The sequence below is a fragment of the Melospiza georgiana genome, chromosome 7 (assembly GCF_028018845.1).
Source record: "Melospiza georgiana isolate bMelGeo1 chromosome 7, bMelGeo1.pri, whole genome shotgun sequence".
In the NCBI taxonomy this organism is placed as follows: domain Eukaryota; kingdom Metazoa; phylum Chordata; class Aves; order Passeriformes; family Passerellidae; genus Melospiza; species Melospiza georgiana.
In genome coordinates this window covers 29820158-29835771 of record NC_080436.1, presented here as the reverse complement: position 1 = coordinate 29835771, position 15614 = coordinate 29820158, and the positions used below count along the sequence as shown (strand labels likewise).

Below are 15614 nucleotides of genomic sequence, written 5' to 3'. Positions count from 1 at the left end.
AGCACTTGCATTTTCACCAAACACATGCATGCACCTTTCACTTCTTGAGTCAAGGCATTCTCCCCCGGCTCCTTTCTTAGCTGAAGCCCAAAGTTCACATTTAACTTTCATTCAATCCCAAAGAGCTTCTTGCTGCTCTGGCTGGAGTTAAAACCTTTGCCATTTGTAAGAGACATAAAGGTCAAAATAGCTTGAACAGCTTTTAAGGACTTTGCCCACTATGGCAAACTGTATAAAGAAGCAACTGCTCATCTGTGACCACCAAGCTCTCCAACCTACCCCTTGAATATGACTCCATGAATTCCTGGAAATTTGGACAGTAAATTATGCCACCTGATGGGAACTTGAGATAAGATAAAGGTGCTACTATTTTCCAATTATATCAGACCAGGAAGAGAAAACCAAGCTGGGGGAACACTGGCAATAAACACAAGGAATCTGCCCTGAAAGCCAACACAGCAACTGGGCTGAAAGTTCTGACTGGGTCCTGCAGGTGGAGGCCACAGCCCACCCATTTAAGTTGAGAAGCCCCCAACTCAAAGAGAAAGACTGAACATGGGACTAATTAACATTGGAATAGAGGGAATCATTTAACCCGTAGAATAAAAGAACTGTGTAGCCAAATGAGCACTGATTCCTGAGTTTGCTCAGATGTATAAATGGTGAAAGTCTGGAGTGACCTCAAGACCCCCCCACACTGAGAAGACAAGAAGAGGACCAACAGGATGTCATCTGGGTCTGTGGGTAGAGATACCTTTCTACTTAATCTGTCACTCCCTTTCTCCCTCTTTTTTTCTTATTTCTATCTCTCTCTACCTCGCATTTATGTTAAATAAAATCCGTACTACAAACTTGGACATATGGTCTCATTTGCACCTTAATTCACGCAGATGCATCTCTCTAATAATCATAATTACTGGATCCTAACACCATAAATACTAAGTAGAATCAGTTGTTTATTAAGAGGCTACTCTCTAATCTCTGCATCATACTTGCATTTCTTACTTGCTCCCTTGCCATTCTACTCACATTTTTGAATCTGTAAGCTTTTCCCATGGGTATTTCTTGCAGACTGTACTAACCTGCCGAAGTCAGAATGCCTAAAAACTTCTACTGTTGAAGCATGTAAATCCTTTTGGCTTGATGTCACTAAGTTAAAGTCTCACAGCCTTAGGCCAAGTCTTATCCCAGATGTTTTTAGCTGAGGCTCATGCTTGAACTCGGCACATGAATTATCAAATTGGTCACTGAAATACTGGGCACTCATCTTGCAGTCATGAATCTGAGATACGAAAATTCTATTTCTGAGATCATGACAAAAAGGAAATGAAAATGCATTTCTTTGCCAAAGGTGAAAATTCTCAGACTTTCAAGGTTCACAAGTCATCTCTTTTGTCCTTCTGTTAAGCATCTATGGCATGACAGAACTATGAATACTTCCATAAAAAACTCCCATTTTCTTCTGAGTGCCACCATGGAAATTACTCCACATATTCCATCTATATTAACAATGGAACCTATCAGCAACTACACTTGCAGTGATTCTTCTACGTTATTAGTAACATGTCAAACTTATACTTACATTGTCCAAAAGCCTGAATGACAGAGAAGGACCCTGAAATGCCAAGCATAATGGGAACACTTGAGAAAATCTTCCCCACCTGTTGGATTCACTTGGCCATTCAATGCTTTCACCAACTTCTAGAAGGACAACCTGCTTTCTCTCTGTACCCACTTCCACATCTCTCAAAATAAACCCAAAGGCATTTCACAAACACCTCCTAGACTAAAATCTCAGGAGAAAACAAGTTCACCTGGAGTCCCCTCCCTTATGTCCCAGTGACCCTATATGTGAGGTAGAGATACCCAAAGGACCCATGAAAGCAAAACCAGAATATGCACCCAGCACCAAGTGACAATCCAGGAATTCCAAACATGACAGCTGCCATGCACAGTTCTGCTTCTACGTCATGTGTAGTTTATTTTATAGGGAGAACAGTTATTAAGAACATTTTTTGTATTAGTAAGGTCTGATTTAGTACTTGTACTCAATAGTCATGACAATTTTGTCAGACTGCATTAAAGAATTTAATCTCAAAATTCCCAACTGGAAGAGAAAGAGCTATCAAATGTCTTCAGAAAAGGAAACCAAGATGCATGATTCAGGAGACAGCAATATAATAAAGAGTTTGGTATTCAGGAAAGAAATAACTACTCTTACAGATAAAAACTTTCATGGTGTCAATGGACAAGCCAATCTTGATTAAAACCAGAATCTGATTATTGAAGTTTTCTCTCTACTTCATAATGTAATCACTAGAATAACATCGCAGCATAAATTCAATTTCAGCAAAATAAAATTACTGAGATTGTATATGCAACCCACATAAGCATATATAATTTTATAAAAAAGGACCAAGAAATAGATTACATTCCACTTTTACAAGTAATATGTCTCATCTTCAAATTCAATATAAAACTGTTCACTGCATTCCAAAAATTAATGAAAAAAATCACCATTCTATTCAATTTGTTCAATGTAAACTATCATAAAATATTTCATCCTTCATTGCCTCTTCTTGCTTATATGGGAACATAATGAAGACTGACATATATTGCTTCTAGGTCTCACTTTGTAACTAGGAGCTTAATAAAACCCCCTTGGTGAACCAGATCCAGCTTTTGATTTCGAGTTAGACATATAAACATCCTAACAGTCCTCTGAGGTTGTATTTACAGTTCTCAGGAAATGAAACACTCAAGGCACGAAATGTACATAAACACTCAAGCATCATGTGACAAATTGTAGCTAATTTTAATCATGTAAACAACAAGGGTCCATCCAATAGCACACTTAAGTAATTTCCCATTTAATTTCAGTCTTATTAAATCTCTAAAGATAATTAGAATTTAAACAAGGACTCTCTAATCCTATTGCTAAAGAAAATACACCACATAAGACACATAGTTCCATGGCACCCTCTATCTTTTCACCTTTCTTCACTAAGAAACCAACCAAGACAACACCTCTAATCCTGCACACAGAAAACAGTTTTCAAACCCACCCAAAATGGCACATACTCAGAAGTGACATATAACTGCTGAATTTCATCATGCACCCATCCCAGAACAGGACTAAGAAATGTGACAGATGTGACAGACACTGTCCTTACACAGCACCCAGCCAAGGAACTTGGAAACCCCTGGGGGTGCCCAAGGGCTGGCACAATTCAGCCAGAGGAAGTTGGGAGGCAGGAACAGGAACAGAGCTCATTCCCCAGAGAACTTTCAGCTGTGATATGTGAACCTCACTATGCATCTGAAAACAAATGTATATTTGAGGACAAGAGCTCACTCAGCAAAATCACAAAGTAGCTTTCAGTTTACACAGTTTACAGAGACATGGGCTAAATCCAGACTTCCTCCATCACCTCAAAGACCCTTTGAAACAGTGTGGAAAGTCCCTTCAAAAATGTCTTCTTTGAGTCTGTTCAGATCTTCAAGTAAAAAGGCTTCTTTGTGAAGCCTTGTGAAGACCATCACTACCTTCCTGATGAAAAATCATCTTCAATTTCATAAAAAACATTATATCCCTACAGATCCATAGGAACATGGTCTTAAGTCAAGGAAGACTTTTTGTCATGCTGCTTCTGGCACCGAGACCCTTCTGGGTCATCCTCTGGGGAGGCATACAGTTGCCAGAATTATTCCTCAGGGAGCCAGAAGTGACACCATCCCAGTCCATGTATTCCTGCCATTCCCCAGTTGCCCAGCTTGAGCTGGCTGCAACCAGGCCTTCAGAGTGAATCCAGGGGATACCCTCAGCAGGCCACAGGGAGAAAGGTCACAAGGGCCAATAAACCTTTTGAGGTTAGAAAAACCAAAAAAAATTGTAATTCCTCCCTCCTAGAACCCTTCTGTACAGAACTGAAGAAAAGAAGTTATTTAGCACACCTCTCACTAAAAATAAACACTGCTGTTGTCTCTTCTCAGAGGGCCCCACACTTCTCTGAAAAGCTATAATGGAAGCGGCTCCTGGAATCCAAGAAATGCTTCTTGTAACTATTAGCATGCTATTCATGAATATTTATTCTTTCAACTTCCAATTAGTTAAGAAGCAAAAAAAAAAGAAGAAAAGTGACCAAACCTTTACCAGTGACCAAACCTGGTAACAACAGTACTGAAACAAGGAGCAGGTGCACAAAATGCACAACAGAAGTCTGGTATGGATACAGATTTATGCTGTGAACTATGTGCTGTGAATGAACAACTAAAAACCAAAAAGACCAATTCTTCTGAACTTCTTCTGAACCATCATAACACAAAATCAGATTAAGTGACAGCAGGCAGATACTTATCAGTTCGATTTACCTCTGACTGTGAAGTATAGGACTATCTAACAGCACAATCTCCTCTCAGATTCTGACATGCCTCATCTACAGTGTCACACTTCTGATACTTGCCAGGTTTTACATGTTGACACTTCACAAATACATTTTTGCCTGACAGCTCCTTTACTAGCCATCTCCAGTAACAAATGATTCAAGTCAAAGAGTAAATGGCGTAGCTTCTCCAGAGTAAATCTGGTGTAACAGCAAGCAAGTGAAATACGAGCCTTGCAAGATCAGATTCAACCAACTTTACAGCTTCAAAGCAAAAGTCAAGATCCTCCGGGAACACGTGTACTCCAAAGAACAGGTAACTCCTCCCCAGAGCATGCCTCCAGTGAAGCGTGCCCCACGGCTGACTGGGGGCTCAGCAGCTCTCCTGTCTGCTCCATGATGAACCAAGTGACAGGACTCCACCATCACTTCCAAAGTGAACAGCACCACATTCTCTGTGGGAATCACCCAGACTCAGCAAACAGCAAGAAACAGTATCAGAAAACATTCAGTGCCCTCACAAAACCTGTTGGAAAGAACTTGCTCCAGTGCCCATATGTACTCCTTACGCACACAGCCAAATGAGTTGAGATGCCCTGTTCAGGTTACCTAACAACATTCTCTCAATAAGGACAGCAACAAACCAAGAGTAAAGGGGTTGCTCATATCTGCACCTCCAATGAACATGAGAATTAAAAAAAAAAAAACCAACAAACACACCAAAGAACCCTCCAAAGCAATCGGATAGGGAAATGAGAAGAACACCTGTATACATATTCTCATCAAAACAACCTACAGGTGAAACCAAGAAATCCCACAACTACACTACTAATCATAATATAAAAGCACAAAATACTAAAGTTTCTTTTCCCATGAATTGCTTCAAAACTTTTACAGTTTTATTTTGCATTGCTCAGGATCAACTTCATAGAAAATGTAGAAATAAAAATACAGACTCAGCTCTCTAAGCATAGGTTCACATTTACCTTTATTTCCTTCATGCCATGAGCAGTCTTCACTGTGGAAACCAAACTAACTTGCTTTAATCTTAAGATCATTAACAACACTATTATGTATCAATCGAGACAGATATTGCCAGCTCGAGTCTAAACTGCTTGAGAGAAAACTGGATGAACAGCCACCATGGACTCATTTCCAGAATGTACTTTCAGCCCAGTAAATTTTATTCCCCCAATGCCTCTCCAATTTTAGGAAAAGTGATTACAGTTTTGAAACAGGCCTTTTCAAATACAACTTTTCTCCCTGCCTGCTTTCACTTTCCCTTCCTCTTCCCTTTCCTTTCCCACAAATGAGCTATTAATTCCTAAATAAATGGAATACGTAGCACTTAGGATCAGGAGCCACAAGGGTCCACTGGTGACTATCTCCTGTTTAGAGGTCTGTTTAAACAGGAATTAAAAGAAATCCCTTCCGTGGATTTAGGCCCAAAAGCTGATATCTGCAAATACAGATGCTTGACCTCACTGGAATGGTCCTCTGGGTGACCACAGAGGAACCACGCAGACCCTGGAGAAAGAAGTTCTCCAGAGACAAACACAATTTTGGTAAGTTTGCTACTGAGATGCAATGGTCTGAACACAAATTAGGAAACTCTGCCTTGTACTCCTCTTTGAAACATCAAAGCACAACTTCTCTGTGTTCTCTGTCTTTGTATCTCCCTAGCACAATGAAAAGAAAACCACCAACTTCATGTCCAGCCTGCTTTTAAAAATGAAGAACTTCTTTCAAGATGCAATGGCCACCCTGAGCAATGGCACTACTTGATCAAAACATCAACGCGTGTTTGTTTGACAGCTGGTAACCAGAAATCACCACCAGGTCAAACAGCTGGATGGCAATGCCGGACTGGAGCAGCTCCTCCAGACCCACACCTCCCATGCGACGTCAGATGCCCTAATTCCGCTTAAGTATCTTCCTTGTGAATGGAGTTTGGTGAGTCTTCGTTTGGGCAGAGTACTGAAAACAGCAGTCATGAAGCCTTTTAGGTATTAGTCAACCCTTTTTAAGGCCGAGGCCATTGGGCCCGAGTGTTCCCGGTCTGGCAGGGTCCCCTTCACCGGCCACGGGACCGCGGCGCCGGGGGACACGGCCACGGCGTCGCCGCCTGGCCCGGGGAAAGCCACAGGAGCGGGTCGGGGAGTCCCGAACCCCCGGCCCCGCCGCCCCCGGCCCCGCTCACCCTTCTTGTCCATGAGCCACATGAAGAAGAAGCAGGGCGCGAAGCCGATGGGCCCCCAGAAGACGAGCAGGGCGATGTCCCAGCCGCTGAAGCCGAAGGCCAGGCGGGCCGAGTTCTGGATAGGGCCCCAGGTGTTCCACACCAGGCCTTGCGCGAAGCCCAGCAGCGAGAACAGCAGCAGCACCAGCCACCGCCGCCCGTACACGCGGCCCGACAGCGGCGGCAGCCGCCCCGCCGGGACCCCCGCCGGCCCCCGCGGCTGCGGCCGCGGCTGCTGCGGCGGCGGCGGCAGGAGGGGCCGCCGCTCCTCCGCGCTGCTCCAGCCCAAGCCCATCTGCGGGGGCGCTGCCGGGGGCCCGCAGGGGAGGAGGGGACGGGGCCGGGGGAAGGGACACCCACACTTCAGCCCCCGAGCGCGGCAGCGCTGCCCCGGCCCGGCGCTGCCGCATGCGCGGTCGGGGAGGGCCGGCGGCCGCCTCCTTCCTCCGCCGGCGAGGGGAGGAGGGAACCGGCGCCGCGGAGGAGAGCCGGGCCCGCCGCCCGCGGGGAGAGAGCCGCGCTGGCGGGCAGCGGGGGCGTGCGGGACGGGGAAGGCACCGGGCCGCGCCCCGCGGTGAGCGGGGGATTGGAGCCCGGGGCAGGAGCGCGGCGGCCCGCGGGCGCGGCCGCCCGGGTGTCACCGGCTGGGCCGGGGAGCTCCGGCCGTCACGCCGCCACCGGCTCCGCCCCGCCGCGGCTCCCGGGCCGCGCTGCCCCTTCCGCCGCCGAAGGCGGTGCCGAGCGAGGCCCGCCCGAGCCGCCCCGCAGGCAGAGCCGCCGGAGCATGGCCGGGGCGCGGAGCTGCCGTCCCCCCGCGCCGGGTAGGTGCCCCTCGGCCCGGAGCCCAGCGCGGCGCGGCTGCAGGCCCGGGCCGAGGAGGGTATGGGGAGGGTGAAACGGCGGCTGAAGCGGGGCCGTGACCGGGCCTGTGACCGGACCCGCCGAGCCCCTCCATCAGCTCCTCCTCCAACACGTCCCTGTCGGCCGCGGGCCCCCTCAGCAGCGTGGTACCTTCGCGCAGGGAGGTGCTGCAGCAGGGCGTCCCTCGGATATCGATCCTCTTAAAGGGAGAAGGAAATCGTGTTGCTTTGGTGGATACAAATCAACCACAGTCCGAACTGAGCGGGAAAAAAATAGCAGGGTTCGGATACAACAAGCACAGAAGTCCATTTTAAAAATAATTCGGGTCAATATATCATCATGTGGGGAACACTATGCTCATTAGTATTATCATTTAAATAGATTGAAGTATATATTCATTAGATTAGTTTATGTGAGAATTTATCTGTAGATCAACCATCTGTACTTGTCATAAAATTAATGGCTCGTATGCTGCACAGTGCTTCATGTGCCCTAAAATATTGGGTATTTCAGTGTGGCTTGATTAGACATTCTGTCACCAAGTCTGGAAGTTGGCTTGATTAATGCCTGTGTAATTAAACGAGGAGAGCTGAACGGTGGGATCCCCACAGACTGGTTTTATGTCCAGTGTCAGTGTCATAACTGTTGATGTGCTGGGCAGTGCACAGCTGAGTTTTACACATGGCCACCATCCCACAATTTTGCAGCCAAAATCTCCAAGGTTTCATTTCATTCCCATGAAATTCTTCTCAGAACATAACAGACGTTGCTTTTTTTTTAGTCCATGCAGCTCAGTTTCCTATACTGAAAGTATATGCTGACTGAAATCAGCAGAACTATGATCAAAAGAAAATTATATTTTGTCTACAAAACTTCAGGAAATGCCACATGAAAAATAAAACTCACACACAATTAAATAATGGAGGACATACAGAAAACTCAAATTTGAGGCTGCTGTGTACAGCTGTAGTGACAAAAGTACAGTAAAAACATAGGGTGAGATTCAGACTTCCTCATGGCTGATATATATTCTGGTAGTGCTTTGGAGCTCCCAATAAGATTAATTCCCCATTTTACTAAGTCTTTTTCATACATTACCACCTCAGCATAGTTTAGCCCATGCCAAAACATTCTTTCAATTTAAAAAGGGTATGTTACAACTGTAATTTAAGTGATTTGCTGGCATTCATCCAAAGACAAAGTGCTGCTATTTGCAGAAGTAAACAATGTGAAAAAGTACTTCTCTCTTTGAACATTTTTCAATTAACTGTAGTAATTGTGGAGGTTTCATGGTTCTAGTGGCAGGAAACCCATCAAGAAATAAGACAAGTGGGGTTTTGTGGTGTCCTTTTTAACTGCAAAACTTGTCTCATGCCTCATATTATCTGCCTTGTCAAATGAAAACTTGAATATAAGCAGGATCATTCTTTGACAACTTACCCAAGACACTTCATCTTACGATGGGTTTCAAGATATTTTGACTCTTTCATGAGGAAAGAGAAATTTCTGAGAAACAGCAACAAACTAAAGGGGCTGTCAAAATAGGCTTAAAAATATTTAAGTATATTTATTATTGATTTAATGATGATTTAAATAATTTATTTTAGTTGCTTGATTTGAAATCGCTCCATCTTTTCATAGCTTCACAACCCATATGCACATCTTTCAGTCATGGCCTGACCTTTTCTGTTCCAGCTATTTAATTAACGCAGTGTTATATTCTGTGTGAATTATTCTTGTTTGCAGGATATGGTATTAGTTAAATTTGTTAATGTAAAGGAGCAGTGTATTGTTGATAAACTGTTGGAAACCAAATTAGCTTTATCTTGCAGCTAGCTGATTGCATTATTTCACTCATGGGTATAATACTCCTCTAAATATGCTAATTTCACTCTTTTCTCCGTGTGGTGACATTTTTACTGTTCTCATTACTGACATTTGTAATATTTGAGGTGGGGAAATTTTTCTTGCTTTAACCTCATTATAATGTAGCTAAAGAGATTTGAATATTATCAGATGAAATGCACATATATTCAGGCAAGCAGAAAGGTTATTTTCTCTCCTGGCCCATAACTTTCATGTCTATGCAGGTCTTGCATGGACAGAATGACACCTGGATCCAAACTGTGATACAGATGCCCATGCAGGTACTACTTGCCTGAGCACAATAGTGTGTCCATTGGTAGGTGCCTTCATTTCCAACCTACAAGCTCTGAGGTGGTTGTGTGACCATATTCCTGCCTGTCTGCCTGTGTCTGACCTAAAACATTCAGGAATTCATCTTAGGAGGAGTTGGTTGCCTGGAGCTCTGATAGACTAGTGGTGACAGACAAAAATTACATGACTGTCGTTGCTTCCAAATGCTCTTGCCATCCCTGAGGCAGGCCTGGTGGATCTGCTTGCAGGTTGGCACCTGCAGTGTGCCAATTTAAGACTGGCTTATTAATATAAACTGAGGCTTTGATGGTTTGTTGCCCTACCTTGGGGCATCTGGAGAGTCTAGTTCAGCCAAAACACATCTGTCATGTAATGTTGTGCTCAGCAGTCCAGGAGAGCATCCCCCCATGGGGCACCCCCAGTTCCTAGCACATTAGGAAGGGCCATTTGCTCTTTCCTGTCGCCATGGTTTTGACAGATTTGCCTCCATGTGACATTCCTCAGAGATTCCGTGAATGTCAGTGTCCCCTTGGTTCTTACACCTCTCTCCCAACAGCTCCTAATGTCATGTATACAATCTTGTCCTTTCTTGTGTCAACTCATACCTTGCAATGTGACAAGCAGCAAGTCATTGCATACCCCATAAAGTTTAGAAGCATTTTGGCACAAATGGGCAGAACCCAAAATTAATTCAAAGATTGAAAAGTAGTATTTTGCAGATTCTGAAAATTCTCTCCAGGATCTAAAAAAAGTTCTCTTTACCAGGGATTTCCCTCAATTTCCAGACTTCAGCTGGAACTATGACAGTGCAGTTTCAGAGCTGCCATAAACAACTCTGGTGTAGCAGGGATCTGTAATGGGTGAGTTCTTTACACTCCATCTTGAAAAACACTTCTGAAGGTGAGCCTGTGAGGTGTGAGCAAATCCAGTTCTTCCTTCCTTAAGTTTTGACATTGTTTCTATTCTAGTTGCTCAGGAACAGGTTGGTTGAAATCTGCTCTGGTTTGGGCACCTTCCAATCTGTGTATTCATTCAGCATATTTTCTTGCCTTCCTTTTTCATTGGGAAGTATGTGAACTCCAGCTCTAACATCATACAATGACTTCCTGGTCCTTCAGGTTTTACAGTGCTTCCTTTTTTCTAGTATCAACAGGAAGCAAAAATACAGACCAGACACATCTTTAGCTTATGAAAGCTGAGCAGTTTTATTCTTAAATTCAAACTTCAGTGTTTTCCAGTGGGGAATTCATTTATACCTTTTGATTGCAGCTATGTGTATTCCCACTGCAGAGTGACCATTGTAGTGCAGAGGATTCCAGGTTTGTGGTGAGCCAGAGCCCATTGTAAGATTCTCTAGGGAGAGGTGGGATTTTCCACCTTTTCTTGTGGAGTCCACCTTTGTGGCTGGCTAATGAAAGACATGTCACTGGATTCTCTGTACACCACACTGCAGGTTCTTTAGTGCAGCTCTCAAAAGGAATATGCAAAAGTCACATCTGGCTTGGGCTTTGAGCACATTCAAAGCATTCTGTGCTCCATTTCTGCTTCTCCTTCCATTCATCACCTCCTTAATGATGAACATGTAAGTGATGATTTTATCTTCTTTGAGGGGGAGGTGGAAGCTACATGATGTCTTTCATCAAGGTAATTTTGTTGGCTACTTCCCTACCTCACTTAGCCTTCAGGCTCCATGTCTTAGACATTGTAGGGAGTTTATATTGGAACTCCAGCTTCAGCAGACTACTGCCCCTGTGTTGTCTCATTTTATTCAGGGCCACCATGTGCAAGTAACTGCAAACGACATCAGTGGAATATTTTACACCCCAAAGTTATGTTAAGGAAATTCATTTCCAAAGACTGATGGTTCCTGTCTTCCTGAAAACCTGAGAATTATGCAAATGAACTGAGTCACAGGATGCTAGGCTTGAATTGGGATGTACAGGGTGAAAATCTCCACTGTTTCCTTGTGCTGGGACTGCCTCAGTGCAGGTCTCATTGTCTCTGGTGCCAGCAAGGAGAGATAGTCATGGTGCTCTGGTACTGGTCTGTCCTTTGTGCCTCTGGTGCACGTGTTTCTCATTTCTTATCAAACTGTGCCATTGTTCTCCTGTTGTCTTACATGGAAGCAATAAGGGGTAGTTTAATTACCTCTCTGCTATAATTAACAATGTAGACATTAGGGAGTTTGTTTGTGTTGGTCTAGGCAGGTTTAGCTGTCAGACAATAGGTATGCTGTGAGCTCTGCAAATGAGTTGTCTGAAGACCTGATTGTCTGGATAGGTGTTTGGGATCAAACACATATTGAGGAAAAAAGCTCACAAAATGTTGTTTGTGTCTTTGAAAATGTGACTCTAACATGTAATTCCATATAGAAAGAAGAGGCTGAATAGATTATTTCTTTGTCTGTGCTTTTCTCAGCAGGGACATATATGAATAAAGTCTAAATATTCTATGCTTTGTGATCACAGACACAATGAAATTCTTGGGAGTAGATATAGTAGCATGAGATGTTGGGTTCTGTAAGATTATTTTTAAAAGAGCAATGGTAAGGTAGTTTGGATGTCTTGGTATAAAAGTACAACTTTAACCTTTCACAGTTTTATTATTTCACTAATGTTCAGGGGTTATCTTAAAATTCTATGTAAAATTCATACTTTTGAAGACCAGACATAAAAGACATCATTCCTTCTAATACTAGTATTACATCAGACAATGTTGAGTGATATTAATGTTTAAAAAGAATATGAGAATATTGAAACTGTAAGGAGTTTTCCCTGTTTACTCATAGGTTGAAAAATACTGAGTTTTGGTAGATTTTACATATTGCAAGAAACTTCCAAAATTCCAAAGCAGCAGCACTGTCATAGTTTGTTGTATAATTAAAGGTCACCTTCAGTCTCCAGAAATGCAGATGCAGCTGATTACAACAGGAGTTCATGGAGATCTGAGTAGCAACTTGGGCCTGCAGTCCTTGATCTTCTCTGATATTTAGTCTTGGTATTTACAGATACAGAAACTTTGCAGGCAGTTGTTATTTGAAAAAGAAAAGATAAAGGAAATCTCTGGAGGGAAAATGCTGAAGATATGTTGACATCACTAGCAGCAGTTCACTGTATTACAAAGTTGTGAAAAGGCTGTGCTTTTTCAGCTAAAGAAGAGTTTATGTTTAATAGTTATATTAAAAACCAGAACTAACCATGAACATGTTAAGGTTGAAAATTAAGTTAGAAAACCTTGGTAGTTCACATTTTTGTGGGCTGTTTTGGTCAAGTGTATTGCTGACATTATGTCAAAGTAAAGCAATATTTTTACATGAACCTATATGGTCTGGGTCTATATGAACCCCAGGATTCAAAATATGCACTGTTAACAGTTTTTCACCATCAAAATTCATGTTGCAGCATGAAAATCTTTATGAACAGAAATAGGAATTTGAAGCAAAGATTAAAGGCATTTCTGATTGTTTTAGCCATGCTGAAAGAACTTGAATGATGTAAACAATGGAATAATAGCCATGCTTTTTCCTTAGTATTCCTATAATAATGGCAATCCCTGAATCTAATCCCCTTATTGTGCATTTCAGAAACTGTTCTTCAGGTTCACATGGTGGGTCTCTTTCAAGTCAATAATTCATGTAATTCAAAAACTTCTTATACTCTTTTAAAGTATAATTTCATTCTGACAATTAATTGTACCTCTAATTGACTTTGTCATTAATCATAATTTGTATCCTGTGCAGTATGATGGTGAACAAGGTCATGTATAGTGCCATCAGAACTCCTTTGAGGATCAAATTCAAAAGGGTCCATTGTATTAATTACTATTTATTACAATAGCTTGTAGGGAAAAAAAGCATGTATTTTGAGAATACTATTGACTATTTACTACATAACTTATGGGAAAATAGTGTAAATGAGAAGGTTTAGATTCTTTTGTTGCTGCCATTTTGAAGTTCTTGTCAGTCAAGTTTGCAGGACTGAACAACAATAAAGTCACAATTGGTTACAGTTTCTGACAGTGAATTTTATACAGGGTATTCATCTATTTAAGAGTAGTGCTTTCATAGGTACTACTGACAAGGAATAGAAAAAGAAATACAAATAAACTTTGCTTATAATATGAACAAATTCTTTTTTTCCTTAGAAATACACACATTAACTTCCTGACATGCCAGTTCCCTTACCTTCAATTATAATGCTATATTAGCATTGAATTTTGTATTAAATTTTCTGTTTATTAGCAAATGTCAGAAATGTGTATCAGTGCTGGTGGGCCACTGGGAAGATGCGGTTTGGATACTGAATTTCCTCAGTAGCAGGTGTGTGTAATTCACACCCCACAGGCTAACAGAAAGGTGGAATTTTGGCAGCCTAGCTTAAGGAAGAATAGTCTATCTTTTTATATCTTGGTGGAAGGTTTTGGTTAAAGACCACAGGCTTTTCCTTCAAGCATTTCTTCTGCTGGAGGAGACCAGAGGAGCTGAGGTCATTGAGCATTCAGTTCATGAGCTGAAACTGGCAGGACTGCATTCTGAACCTGCCCGGCAGGATGGAGGAGAGACGGCGGGCAGGGGCTGGCCAGGGGGTCAGGAAGAGCTTTCGAGGAAGAGCCTTAGGGCATTTAGGGGAACAATTTCCTAAACGGATGCTTGAGCACACGTCATTTAGAGCAGGCGGGGGGAGGTCCCTCCCCTGCTCCCCCCTAAGGAGCCTGGCAGCAATTCCCCTTGCTCCATCGGAAGGACAAGATGAGGTTTGGGCATGGCTCCCACCCCTCTCTTACTTCACGTCTGAAGTCACTTCAACTTCCTGTAAGAAAAACTGCAAGATGCTCATCCCTGCCACAGGAGCGCTGGAAACTGAGTCCAAATTCCTCATTCAGCCTCTTTCTTTTCTTCCTTTGGCTGTCCTCCTTCTGCAGTAGCAGTCTCGGAGAGGAAGGAAGGCTGTGTTGGCTTCAGGCTGCCAGTCTGACAAGTGCAGACTGGTCTGTCCAGAGTCTCCATGCAACTGCCACCTTTCCTTCAGTAACCAAAGCATCTGCACATCTGGGGTAGCTGCCACCTCTCTTTCAGCAACCAAAGCATCTGCACATCTGGGGTAGCTGCCACCTCTCCTTCAGCAACCAAAGCATCTGCACATCTGGGGTAGCTGCCACCTCTCCTTCAGTAACCAAAGCATCTGCACATCTGGGGTAGCTGCCACCTCTCCTTCAGTAACCAAAACATCTGCACATCTGATGTGCAGGTAGCTGGCTGCTGGCTGTGTGCGTTCACAGCATTAACATTCCCACAGCCAAAACTAATAGCAACAGCAATAGCTGGCTGGCAGGTAATACCTAGATGTTGGTGCAGCCAATCCTGAAAACTACACATGTATATTTAGAGGCATTCTGTTTGCCCAGAGGAGGCTGATTATAGTGCCTAGTGTTGTAATCACACTGCAGATTAAAATGCAGATTATTTAAAGTTGGTTTTTTAATTTACAGAATTAATGTACTGTGAAACCATTAAGTCTGACCTCCAAAGCAAGTCACTTATATTTGGTTTGGGGAGTTTGCTCATCTTCCCCCGTACCTTCTCTTTTCCCACTCTGGGTTGTTGAATAGTTAAGATTCTGGAGGTTAGGTGATTTTTATTGACTCACTGTCTGCTCTGTATTAATGTATTCAAAATGTAATTTTTTTTTTTTAAACAAAAGAAGTAAGGAAAAGGGAGCATTACAGATTTGCTAGAAAAACAATTTGATGATGTATGTACCAAATAAATTACCAGGATTTCCTTGTACTTCCTATTTTAGAAAATAATTTTAATACCTCTCAATTAAATCTCATATTTAAGCAGCAGGGTGTTTTGGCAGAAGCCAACTGCCATGCACTAATGAACTCTTATAATTTGCTAAATTATTTTAAATGAATGACAGTACATTTAGCTTTTTAATGACTGTACATTTAACTTCTGAACAACTTTGATCAAG

At 42.9% G+C, this 15614-nt stretch overlaps 2 protein-coding genes across 3 annotated transcripts in view; one reads left to right on the top strand and one right to left on the bottom strand.

The window, feature by feature from the left end:
* The window catches only part of SLC49A4 (solute carrier family 49 member 4), a 66238-nt gene extending 59322 nt beyond the window's left edge, over positions 1-6916 (bottom strand). The window contains exon 1 of the mRNA XM_058027725.1: positions 6583-6916. Coding sequence (XP_057883708.1) covers positions 6583-6916 — 334 coding nt within the window. The remainder of the gene's footprint in view (positions 1-6582) is intronic.
* A 461-nt stretch (positions 6917-7377) lies between these two features.
* The window catches only part of HSPBAP1 (HSPB1 associated protein 1), a 37052-nt gene continuing 28815 nt past the window's right edge, over positions 7378-15614 (top strand). Inside the window, exon 1 of one of the 2 annotated variants that reach the window (XM_058028221.1) lies at positions 7378-7442. In XM_058028221.1, the coding sequence (XP_057884204.1) occupies positions 7406-7442 (37 nt within the window). In that variant the 5' untranslated portion in view covers positions 7378-7405. Of the gene's footprint in view, positions 7443-9594; positions 9665-15614 lie in introns of those variants that run through there. The other variant, XM_058028223.1, reaches the window with a different exon arrangement.